The 13,223-nt window shown below is 45.1% G+C and overlaps 1 protein-coding gene across 1 annotated transcript in view; it reads left to right on the top strand.

Moving 5' to 3' along the window:
• The window catches only part of tecta (tectorin alpha), a 113,225-nt gene that overhangs the window by 28,355 nt on the left and 71,647 nt on the right, over positions 1 to 13,223 (top strand). The window contains exons 7-8 of the mRNA XM_068054277.1: positions 163 to 733; positions 4,716 to 5,305. Coding sequence (XP_067910378.1) covers positions 163 to 733; positions 4,716 to 5,305 — 1,161 coding nt within the window. The remainder of the gene's footprint in view (positions 1 to 162; positions 734 to 4,715; positions 5,306 to 13,223) is intronic.

Raw genomic sequence — 13,223 nt, 5'->3', positions numbered from 1 at the left:
CCCAATTTCCCTTTGAGTAGTGAAGAGGGAGAGGGAAGACGAGAAGTTTAGGGTTTGGGAGAGGGGACCCTTTCATTCGGTGTCGGTGATGTTTAGCAGCAGTTTTACTGCGATCTGTCACCATCCAGTCCATGATCCTTTTGTGCTTTGCTTGTGCTCCAGGTGGATGGTATAGGCGCTACGTTACCGGTCCAGCTGGAGATGGGAGCGATTAAAATTTATCGGAGCGGAGTAGCGACGGCGGTGGAGACGGATTTTGGTTTGTTGTTAACTTTTGACGGTGAACATTACGCCTCAATCTCACTGCCCAGTTCCTATCTCAATAACACCTGTGGACTGTGTGGGAATTTCAATAATAATCCAGCGGATGATAATCTGCTGCCAGGAGGTACCCTCTCGGACTCGCTGGCAGAGCTGGGTACTGGCTGGCGGGCTGATGATCCGGACTGGTTCTGTCAACACGACTGTGCGGAAAACTGCAGCGTCTGTGACCCGCAGACCGAGTCCTTTTACTACAAGCAGGATTCCTGCGGCATCATGAACAAAACGGACGGGCCGTTCCGGGACTGTCGGACGGTGGTGAATCCTGTTAGCTTCATCATCAGCTGCGTGTATGATATGTGCGCAAATCCAGACAATATCACCACTCTTTGCCAGGCTATTCAGGCTTATGCCCTCAGCTGCCAGGCTGTAGGAATCACCATCGGACGCTGGAGATCCCGCAGCTTCTGCGGTAAGAATTGGGAGATGCGGCGCCCTGAGATTTCCGGCAGTGTATTTGTGACTATGTTCTTTGTTTAAACTTTTTAATCCGGTTTTAAATTTGTTTCAATTTCCATTTGCCTCTGAATGAGAGAGCAATCATGTAATAGAATGGATGAAGACTGAGAAAGAGTTTGCTTACAATAGTTATTGGAACAGCAAACAGCAGAACGACAGAGTAACTAAAATGAAATGAGGGACAAATATACAAAAGAAATGGCTTTAAAATATTCTCACAGTGGGCATCCATCAAAGGGCGTTCCCATTTTATTTAATCTTTCTTAGGATAAGTTCATTGCCCATTTTCACCGCTGCCAGCGGTGGTAGTAGAAGCAGATACATTAGGGACATTTAAGCAACTCTTGGATAGGTACATGGATGATAGTAGAATGAAGGGTAGGTAGTTAGTTTGATCTTAGAGTAGGTTAAAGGTTCGGCACAACATCGTGGGCCGAAGGGCCTGTACTGTGCTGTACTGTTCTATGTTCTCTGTTCTATGTAACCCCAGCAGCATTCTGGATATCTCTTGCCTTATTCTAGACTTTCCTCAGATAGTTAAAGTCCTCCACATATTTAAAGCTCTATTATCACTGCAAATCTCATCCTTATCAATAGAATGGATGGAAATCCTAGATAAATTAAAAGGAGCCAGTAGGAATAAAATCTCCAGGGGTAGATGGTACTTATCCCAAAGTGCTAAGAGAAACTAGGGAGAAGATTTGGGAGATGTTGCCTATTATTCTGAGGGAGTCACTGGACACAGAGGATGTATCAGTGTATTGGCATCAGGCTAATTGTAGTACACATTTCAACATGAATGACAGAACAGCCACAAGCCATGACATACCAGTTAGTCTTTGATAATTTTACATGAAATCAATGTCTAATGGAATTATCTAAAATATACTTGGGAGATTATCCGTGCAAAAGGAAATCTGGACAAGTACTTTCTAGTGACAACTAATTTGCAAGAGTAAGACCACAGATCATGGGTAGAGTTAAGAAATAATAAGGATGTGTGCTGTATTGGTTGTACACCACAGATGATGGAGTAGTCGGGAAAATATCAGGATTACACAATCAAAAAATGATTCCAGAGGAGGAAGGTCATTCGGTACATCTTAACTCAGCCACAGAAAGATTCTAAAATCCCACATTGTAGAATCCAGTTCTTTATTAATTCTACAGTTTTTGCTTTCAACACACTTCTGTTAGTCCATTCCCCATGTTGATGAATCATGGTGCAGAGAATAGCTTTAATCAGTCTTAAAATGATCTTAGAATCAGTCTTAAAATGATCCTTTATGTGTCTGATCTTGGGGCCATGGCATTCTTCATCTGGAAATATTTTTGCTTGTGTGATCTTGGTATTTTCCCCACTACATCACCTGTAGTGTCCACTCAATTATGCCTATTATTTCTTAACTCTACCCAAACAGACTTGTCTGAACTCCATCATCAATAAAAATTTTCCCCTCGAAAGCTGTTATTTTGTTCATCATTTAAGTTTGCTAAATGTCCTCGGTGTTTTGTTAAGTGTCAACAATAACAATAACTTCCATTTATATAGTGCCATTAATGTGGGGAATATTCCAAAACACTTCACAGAAGCATAAACAGACAAAAATTGACGTAAAACCAAAGGAGGAGATATTAGGAAGGGTTACTAAAAGCTTGGACTATGGAGGGTTTTAAAGGAGGAGAAAGAGGTAGGAGGGAAATCCAGAGCTTATGGCCTAGATGACTGAAGGCACAACTGCCAATGGTGGGACAAAGGGAATTGTAGGATGCCTAAGTGGCCGGAGTTGGATGAAAGCAGAGTTCTCAGAAGGTTGTAGGACTGGAGGATATTACACCAAGAAGAAAGGAGAGATTTGAACAAGATGATAAGAATTTTATATTTGAGGTGTTGGTAGACTGGGAGCCAATGTTGATCAGCGAGCACAGGAGTGATGGGTCCTCTGAGGCCCACACAAATAAATGAACACATAACTTTAGAGGAATTCTTTTCTTCCATCACACATCGAACTGCTCAAAGCCTGCACTGCAGAGGGTCTGACCAGTTCCTATCTAAAATAACAACCAGGGACCTATTTGCATTGAAGGACCTCAATTTCTATCTTAAAGGGGGCCTATTACCTGAGACAAGCAGGCTCTTTGGACACCCAAAATGGAGATGGATGCATTGCCAGTGGTTAATGGGATGGTAATGCTACCGACTCCATCTTGAGGCTGGTACACCGTCTGTTAATGACAGGCGAGGGCACTCAAAATTGATCCCAGTGAGTGGGACAGTCACATCACATTAGTTTATACCCACCTTGCTTAATGTATCACGCATGGTGATGCTCAATGCCACCTCCCACTGCAAGCACTCACTTAGGAAGAGGCTGGAAATGAGGGAATAGAGGATGCAGGAGAGGGGGAGGAAAGAAGGGGGAGCAGTGAGAGGAAGGACTGAGCCAGGGAAAAGTAGGAGAGGGAGAATTGAGGCAGAATGAGAAGGCAAGGGAGGGGGAAATAAAAGGGAGGGGGGAAAAGAGATGAAGAGGGAGTGGGGAGAATTGGGGAAAGGGAAAGAGGGAATAGAGGGAGGGAAGGGAATGAGGAAGAGGAGGAAAAGAAGCTAGAGGGATGGAAAGAAGTGGAGGGAGAGGGGAAGGGGAAATGGGAGAGATGGGTGAGGTAAAGGGGGGAGGGGACAGGGAAGAGAGACACAGGAGAGAACAAGGAACAAGGAAAATTACAGCACAGGAACAGGCCCTTCGGCCCTCCAAGCCTGCGCCGATCCAGATCCTCTATCTAAACATGTCGCCTATTTTCCAAGGGTCTGTATCTCTTTGCTTCCTGCCCATTCATGTATCTGTCTCGATACATCTTAAAAGACACTATCATGCCCGCGTTTACCACCTCCGCTGGCAACGCGTTCCAGGCACCCACCACCCTCTGCGTAAAGAACTTACCACGCATATCCCCCCTAAACTTTTCCCCTCTCACTTTGAACTCGTGACCCCTAGTAATTGAATCCCCCACTCTGGGAAAAAGCTTCTTGCTATCCACCCTGTCTATACCTCTCATGATTTTGTACACCTCAATCAGGTCCCCCCCTCAACCTCCGTCTTTCTAATGAAAATAATCCTAATCTACTCAACCTCTCTTCATAGCTAGAATGAAGGAGGGTGCCATTCAATGTCTCTCTGCCTGGAAAATCTCAGTGTGAGTGGGGGACTTAATAATTAGAAAATCCAACTCAAGGGAAGCAGGGTTAGGGAGTCATGGGTTGGGCAGTCATTGGGAGGACTCAAAGGATTACTATCAATGGGGAAATGAAGCAGTTTATGGGTAAACTGTGAGGGGGAAGCTGCGTCCAGTGTGGGAGGGGGCAGAGGCAGTGGTAAGGATTGGCAACAGGTGTTGTAATAGGGTATGTGAATTGTTTTCCAGTCCTAGCCGCTGCTAATGAGCTTTTTTGCGCTGCCCCTATCATTTCTTAGCTTCAGTGATTTGTACACATGGAGAGTAAACAGTGACACAGGTTTTTGACCCCAATGGCTTATTTCAGTGCTGTTAGCGATATTTGTAAGCATACCTGGGATTCAGTCAAGGTATTGTTTGAGCCATCACCTAATGTTAGGTGATGCCCCACTGTGTTCAATTGGTCACATAACATTACATTGACAATAAAATGAAAGGTCACTGACCTGAAACGTCAACTCTGCTTCTCTCTCCAAAGATGCTGCCAGACCTGCTGAGTATTTCCAGCACTTTCTGTTTTTATTACATTGATAATGCCTCTTCCTGCTGTGGTGCCTGTAGAATCCTGAGACCATTCACCATTTTTAATACATTATAAAAAGTGCAGGTTAATGGAAGGAAATTCTTAACCTAGGGTTCCAAATTCCAGTAGCAGTGATTGTTTAGAATAAAATAATCATCTTGTTTCTCTCCTTCAGCCTTACCCTGCCCAGAATGGAGCCACTATGAGCTGTGTAGCAGCAGCTGTCCAGCCACCTGCACCGACCTGATTTCTCCCTTGTACTGTACCAGGCCCTGCACTGAGGGTTGTCAGTGTGATGAGGGCTATGTACTCAGTGGTATTAACTGTGTCCCACTTGAGGAGTGTGGCTGTGAGTTCCATGACCGCTACTATCCCTTCAAAACAAAGTTCTGGGCAACCAATGACTGCACGGTGCATTGCCTGTGTGAAGATCGTGCGGAGGTGGTGTGTGTCAATCAGACCTGCTCGGAAGGAGAGTTCTGTCTTGTGGAGCATGGGATTCTAGGATGCTATCCCAAGCGAGCGGCTGTGTGCACAGTCTCGCGCAACAACGGACTGCAAACTTTCGATGGCGCTTCCTTTGATTTCCGGGATGAGTATGCGTACACACTGCTCAAAATCTGTGGCTCGAACAGTTATAACCTGTCTCATTTTGAAATCAATCTGGGTCGAAAGAAAATGGTTAATGGTTCTTGGATAAAATCACTGACTATAAAGTTCCCTGATCATGAAATAAAGATTGGAGGCAATGAAAACATTATCAAGGTAAGAACTGAGAAACTATTCTTCCATGTCCATTATTGTAATGTTCTGATACACCCCTTCCCTTCCTTATAAAACTTCTCCATATCCCACACCATCACAGTAACAATCTCTGATATACTCTGCCCAGCACTATAACACTCTGATATACCCTATACCCTGTACTGTAACACTCTCTGATATACCCTATACCCTGTACTGTAACACCCTCTGATATCCCCTATACCCTGTACTGTAACACTCTCTGATATCCCCGATACCCTGTACTGTAACACTCTCTGATATCCCCTATACCCTGTACTGTAACACCCTCTGATATCCCCTATACCCTGTACTGTAACACTCTCTGATATACCCTATACCCTGTACTGTAACACTCTCTGATATCCCCTATACCCTGTACTGTAACACTCTCTGATATCCCCTATACCCTGTACTGTAACACTCTCTGATATCCCCTATACCCTGTACTGTAACACTCTCTGATATCCCCTATACCCTGTACTGTAACACTCTCTGATATCCCCTATACCCTGTACTGTAACACTCTCTGATATCCCCTATACCCTGTACTGTAACACTCTCTGATATACCCTATACCCTGTACTGTAACACTCTCTGATATCCCCTATACCCTGTACTGTAACACTCTCTGATATCCTCTATACCCTGTACTGTAACACTCTCTGATATCCCCTATACCCTGTACTGTAACACTCTCTGATATCCCCTATACCCTGTACTGTAACACTCTCTGATATCCCCTATACCCTGTACTGTAACACTCTCTGATATCCCCTATACCCTGTACTGTAACACTCTCTGATATCCCCTATACCCTGTACTGTAACACTCTCTGATATCCCCTATACCCTGTACTGTAACACCCTCTGATATCCCCTATACCCTGTACTGTAACACTCTCTGATATCCCCGATACCCTGTACTGTAACACTCTCTGATATCCCCTATACCCTGTACTGTAACACTCTCTGATATCCCCTATACCCTGTACTGTAACACCCTCTGATATCCCCTATACCCTGTACTGTAACACTCTCTGATATCCCCTATACCCTGTACTGTAACACTCTCTGATATCCCCTATACCCTGTACTGTAACACTCTCTGATATCCCCTATACCCTGTACTGTAACACTCTCTGATATGAGCTTGGATTAGTACTTGGAACTATGATGTTGTTGCTATTACAGAGACTTGATTGAGGGAAGGACAGGATTGGCAGCTAAATGTTCCGGGATTTAGAAGCTTCAGGCGGGATAGAGGGGGATGTAAAAGGGGTGGGGGAGTTGCATTACTGGTTAAGGAGAATATCACAGCTGTACTGCGGGAGGACACCTCGGAGGGGTCATGCAGCGAGGCAATATGGGTGGAGCTCAGGAATAGGAAGGGTGCAGTCACGATGTTGGGGGTTTACTACAGGCCTCCCAATAGCCAGCAGGAGGTAGAGGAGCAGATATGTAGACAGATTTTGGAAAGATGTAAAGGTAACAGGGTTGTAGCGGTGGGTGATTTTAACTTCCCCTATATTGACTGGGACTGATTTAGTGCTAGGGGCTTGGATAGGGCAGAATTTGTAAGGAGCATCCAGGAGGGCTTCTTGAAACAATATGTAGATAGTCCAACTAGGGATGAGGCCGTACTGGACCTGGTATTGGGGAATGAGCCCGGCCAGGTGGTCGAAGTTTCAGTGGGGGAGCATTTCGGGAACAGTGACCATAATTCCATAAGTTTTAAGGTACTTGTGGATAAGGATAAGAGTAGTCCTCGGGTGAAGGTGCTAAATTGGGGGAAAGCTAATTATAACAATATTAGGCAGGAACTGAAGAATTTAGATTGGGGGCGGCTGTTTAAGGGTAAATCAACATCTGACATGTGGGAGTCTTTCAAACGTCAGTTGATTAGAATCCAGGACCAGCATGTTCCTGTGAGGAAGAAGGATAGGTTTGGCAAGTTTCGGGAACCTTGGATAACGAGGGATATTGTGAGCCAAGTCAAAAAGAAAAAGGAAGCATTCTTAAGGGCTAGAAGGCTGGGAACAGACGAAGCCCTTGAGGAATATAAAGACAGTAGGAAGGAAAATAAGCAAGGAGTCAGGAGGGCTAAAAGGGTCATGAAAAGTCATTGGCAAACAGGATTAAGGATAATCCCAAGGCTTTTTATACGTATATAAAGAGCAAGAGGGTAACTAGGGAAAGGGTTGGCCCACTCGAGGATAGAGAAGGGAATCTATGTGTGGAGCCAGAGGAAATAGGCGAGGTACTAAATGAGTACTTTGCATCAGTATTCACCAAGGAGAAGGACTTGGTGGATGATGTGTCTAGGGAAGGGAGTGTAGATAGTCTGGGTCATGTCGTTATCAAAAAGGAGGAGGTGTTGGGTGTCTTGAAAAGCATTAAGGTAGATAAGTCCCCAGGGCCTGATGGGATCTACCCCAGAATACTGAGGGAGGCAAGGGAAGAAATTGCTGGGGCCTTAACAGAAATCTTTGCATCCTCATTGGCTACAGGTGAGGTCCCAGAGGACTGGAGAATAGCTAATGTTGTTCCTTTGTTTAAGAAGGGTAGCAAGGATAATCCAGGAAATTATAGGCCGGTGAGTCTTACATCAGTGGTAGGGAAATTATTAGAGAGGATTCTTCAGGACAGGATTTACTCCCATTTGGAAACAAATGAACTTATTAGCGAGAGGCAGCATGGTTTTGTGAAGGGGAGGTCGTGTCTCACTAACTTGATTGAGTTTTTTGAGGAAGTGACGAAGATGATTGATGAAGGAAGGGCAGTGGATGTTATCTATATGGACTTCAGTAAAGCCTTTGACAAGGTCCCTCATGGCAGCCTGGTACAAAAGGTGAAGTCACACAGGATCAGAGGTGAGCTGGCAAGATCGGCAGCACAGTGGCGCAGTGGTTAGCACCACAGCCTCACAGCTGCAGCGACCCGGGTTTGATTCTGGGTACTGCCTGTGCGGAGTTTGCAAGTTCTCCCTGTGTCTGCGTGGGTTTCCTCCGGGTGCTCCGGTTTCCTCCCACAGCCAAAGACTTGCAGGTAGATAGGTAAATTGGCCATTATAAATTGCCCCTAGTATAGGTAGGTGGTAGGGGAAGGTGGGGATGTGGTAGAAATATGGGATAAGTGTAGGATTAGTATAAATGGGTGGTTGATGGTCGGCACAGACTCGGTGGGCTGAAGGGCCTGTTTCAGTGCTGTATCTCGAAATGAAAATGAAAGATGGATACAGAACTGGCTCTGTCACAGAAGGCAGAGGGTAGCAGTGGAAGGGTGCTTTTCTGAATGGAGGGATGTGACTAATGGTGTTCCGCAGGGATCAGTGCTGGGACCTTTGCTGTTTGTAGCATATATAAATGATTTGGAGGAAAACGTAGCTGGTCTGATTAGTAAGTTTGCAGACGACACAAAGGCTGGTGGAGTTGCGGATAGTGATGAGGATTGTCAGAGGATACAGCAGGATATAGATCAGTTGGAGACTTGGGCGGAGAAATGGCAGATGGAGTTTAATCCGGACAAATGTGAGATAATGCATTTTGGAAGGTCTAATGCAGGTGGGAAGTATACAGCAAATGGCAGAACCCTTCGGAGTATTGACAGGCAGACAGATCTGGGAGTACAGGTCCACAGGTTACTGAAAGTGGCAACGCAGGTGGATAAGGTGGTCAAGAAGGCATACGGCATGCTTGCCTTCATCGGTCGGGGCATAGAGTATAAAAATTGGCAAGTCATGCTGCAGCTGTACAGAACTTTAGTTAGGCCACACTTAGAATATTGCGTGCAATTCTGGTCGCCACACTACCAGAAGGACGTGGAGGCTTTGGAGAGGGTACAGAAGAGGTTACCAGGATGTTGCCTGATCTGGAGGGCATTAGCTATGAGGAGAGGTTGGATAAACTCGGATTGTTTTCACTGGAACGATGGAGGTGGAGGGGGCGACATGATAGAGGTTTACAAAGTTATGAGCGGCATGGACAGAGTGGATAGTCAGAAGCTTTTTCCCAGGGTGGAAGAGTCAGTTACTAGGGGGACATAGGTTTAAGGTGAGAGGGGCAAAGTTTAGAGGGGATGTGCGAGTCAAGTTCTTTACACAGAGGGTGGTGAGTGCCTGGAACTTGCTGTGGGGGAGGTGGTGGAAGCAGGTGCGATAGCGACGTTTCAGAGGCATCTTGACAAATACATGAATAGGATGGGAATAGAGGGATACGGTCCCCGGAAGTGCAGAAGGTGTTAGTTTAGGCAGGCATCAAGATCGGCGCAGGCTTGGAGGGCTGAATGACCTGTTCCTGTGCTGTACTGTCCTTTGTTCTTTGTTGTTTGTTATACCCTATACCCCTCACTGTAACACTCTCTGATATACACTCTGAAAAAACATCCATGGCTAAGCAAGGAAGTTAAGAGTAACATAAAGACAAAAACTAAGGCATACCATATTGCAAAGGTCAGTGGCAAACTGGAAGATTGGGAAACTTTTAAAGATCAACAAAGAGTTACTAAAAAAGTAATAAAAAAAGCAAAGGTAAATTATGAAAGAAAACGAGCGCAAAATATAAAAACAGACAGCAAAAGGTTTTATAAATATATAAAAGAGAAGAGAGTAGCTAAAGTGAATGTTGGTCCCTTGGAGGATGAGACTGGGGAGTTAATAGTGGGGAACACAGAAATGGCGGAGACACTAAATCAGTATTTTGCCTCAGTTTGCACGGTGGAGGACACTAGTACCATCCCAATAGTAACAGGTAATGCAGAGGTTATAGAAAGGGAGGAACTTAGAACAATCATCATCACTAGGGAAAAAGTACTGAGCAAACTATTGGGATTGAAGGCAGACAAGTGCCCAGGGCCTGATGGCCGACATCCCAGGGTCTTAAAGGAAGTGGCAGCAGAGATAGTGGATCCATTGGTTATAATATTCCAAAATTCCCTGGATGCGGGAAAGGTTCCAGTGGATCGGAAAAATGCTAATATAACGCCCTTATTCAAAAAGGGAGGGAGACAGAAAGTAGGAAACTATAGACCCATTAGTTTAACATCTGTCGTTGGGAAATTGTTAGAATCCATTATTAAGGAAGTAATAACAGGACATCTAGAAAGTCAAAACGCAATCCACCAGAGTCAGCATGGTTTTATTTTTTTTTATTATTCTTTCATGGGATGTGGGCGTCGCAGGCCAGGCCAGCATTTATTGCCCATCCCTAATTGCCCTTGAACTGAGTGGCTTGCCAGGCCATTTCGAGGGCATGTAAGAGTCAACCACATTACTGTGGATCTGGAGTCACATGTCGGCCAGACCAGGTAAGGACAGGGTAAATAGCGTTTGACTAATTTGCTAGAGTTCTTCAAAGATGCAACAAGCAAATTGGATAATGGGGATCCTGTAGATGTAGTATATCTGGACTTCCAGAAGGCATTTGATAAGGTGCCGCACAAAAGGTTAATACACAAGGTAAGATCACATGGGGTTAGGGGCAATTTATTAGCTTGGATAGGATTGGCTAACCAGCAGAAAATAGAGAGTCAGGATAAATGGGTCCTTTTCTGGTTGGCAAGATGTAACTAGTGGGGTGCCACAGGGTTCAGTCCTCGGGCCCCAACTATTTACAATCTATATTAATGACTTGGATGCAGGGATAGAAGGTACTATAGCCAAATTTGCATATGACACTAAAATAGGTGGGATAGTAAGTTGCAGTAAAAAAATAAGAAATTTACAAATGGATATGGATAGGTGAATGGACCAAAATTTGGCAGATAGAGTTTAACGTGGATAAGGTGCAGTGGTTAGCACTGCAGCCTCACAGCTCCAGCCACCCGGGTCCAGTTCTGGGTACTGCCTGTGTGGAGTTTGCAAGTTCTCCCTGTGACCGCGTGAGTTTTCGCCGGGTGCTCCGGTTTCCTCCCACAGCCAAAGACTTGCAGGTTGATAGGTAAATTGGCCATTGTAAATTGCCCCTAGTGTAGGTAGGTGGTAGGAGAATGATGGGGATGTGGTAGGGAATATGGGGTTAATGTAGGATTAGTATCAGTGGGTGGTTGTTGGTCAGCACAGACTTGGTGGGCCGAATGGCCTGTTTCAGTGCTGTCTCTCTAAATAAAAAAAAGTGTGAGGTTATCCATTTTGGTCGGAAGAATAGAAAGGCAAATTATTATCTAAATGGAGAGAAACTTCAGAGTGTTTCAGTGCAGTGGGATCTGGGTGTCCTTGTGCATGAATCGCAGAAAACTAGTTTGCAGGTACAGCAGGTAATAAGGAAGGCAAATGGAATGTTGGCATTTCGTGCTAAAGGAATAGAGTATAAAAGTAGGGAAGTGTTTCTGCAACTGTACAAGGCATTAGTGAGACCTGGAGTATTGCGCACAGTTTTGGTTCCCTTTCTTGAGGAGGGATGTAGTTGCATTGGAGGCAGTTCAGAGGAGGTTCACTAGATTAATTCCAGAGATGAGGGGTTTGTCTTATGAAGGGAGATTGAGCAGTTTAGGCCTTTACTCTCTGGAGTTTAGAAGAATGAGAGGAGATCTAATTGAGGTTTTAAGATGTTTAAGGGGATTGACAAAGTGGACGTAGAGAGGATGTTTCCTCTTGTGGGGCAATCTAGAACAAGAGGTCATAGTTTTAGGATAAGGGGTAGCAGATTTAAAACAGAGATGAGGAGAAATTACTTCTCTCAAAGAGTTGTGAGTCTGTGGAATTCACTACCCCAGAGTGCGGTGGATGCCGGGTCATTGAGTAAATTTAAGGAGGAGATAGACAGATTTTTAATTAGTAATGGGTTGAAGGGTTATGGAGAACAGGCAGGAAAGTGGAGTTGAGGCCGAGATGAGATCAGCCATGATCGTATTGAATGGCAGAGCAGGCTCGAGGGGCTGAACTGCCTACTCCTGCTCCTAGTTCTTATGTTCTTATACCCTATACCCCTCACTGGAACACACTCTCTGATTGTTTTTTTTATTCGTTGATGAGATGTGGGTGTTGCTGGCCAGGACAGCATTTATTGCCCATCCCTAATTGCCCTTGAGAAGGTGGTGGTGAGTTACCTTCTTGAACCACTGCAGTCCATTTGGGGTAGATATACCCACAGTGCTGTTAGGAAGGGAGTTCCAGGATTTTGACCCAGTGACAGTGAAAGAACGGCGATATAGTTCCAAGTCAGGATGGTGTGTGACTTGGAGGGGAACTTGCAGGTGGTGGTGTTACCATGTATCTGCTGCCCTTGTCCTTCTAGTTGGTAGAGGTTGTGGGTATAGAAGGTGCTGTCTAAGGAGCCTTCGTGAGTTGCTGCAGTGCATCATGTAGATGGTACACACTGCTGCCACTGTGCGTCGGTTGTGGAGGGAGTGGATGTTTGTCGATGGGGTGCCAATCAAGCGGACTGCTTTGTCCTGGATGGTGTCGAGCGTCTTGGAGCTGCACCCATCCAGGCAAATGGAGAGTATTCCATCACACTCCTGACTTGTGCCTTGTAGATGGTGGACAGGCTTTGGGGAGACAGGAAGTGAGTTACTCACCTCAGGATTCCTAGCCTCTCACCTGCTCTTGTAGCCATGGTATTTATATGGCTACTCCAGTTCAGTTTCTGGTCAATGGTAACACCCAGGATGTTGATAGTGGGAGATTCAGCAAATGTAATGCCATTGAATGTCAAGGGGAGATGGTTAGATTCTCTCTTGTTGGAGATGGTCATTGCCTGGCACTTGTATGGCGCAAATCTTACTTACCACTTATCAGCCCAAGCCTGGATATTGTCCAGGTCTTGCTGCATTTCTACACGGACTGCTTCAGTATTTGAGGAGTCACGAGTGGTGCTGAACATTGTGCAATCATCAGCGAACATCCCCACTTCCGACCTTATGATTGAAGGAAGGTCGTTGATGAATCAGCTGAAGATAATTGG

Source organism: Heterodontus francisci, chromosome 22 (assembly GCF_036365525.1).
Source record: "Heterodontus francisci isolate sHetFra1 chromosome 22, sHetFra1.hap1, whole genome shotgun sequence".
NCBI classification, from domain to species: domain Eukaryota; kingdom Metazoa; phylum Chordata; class Chondrichthyes; order Heterodontiformes; family Heterodontidae; genus Heterodontus; species Heterodontus francisci.
Note: the sequence above shows the minus strand (reverse complement) of the source record. Positions and strands in the feature narration are given on the sequence as shown.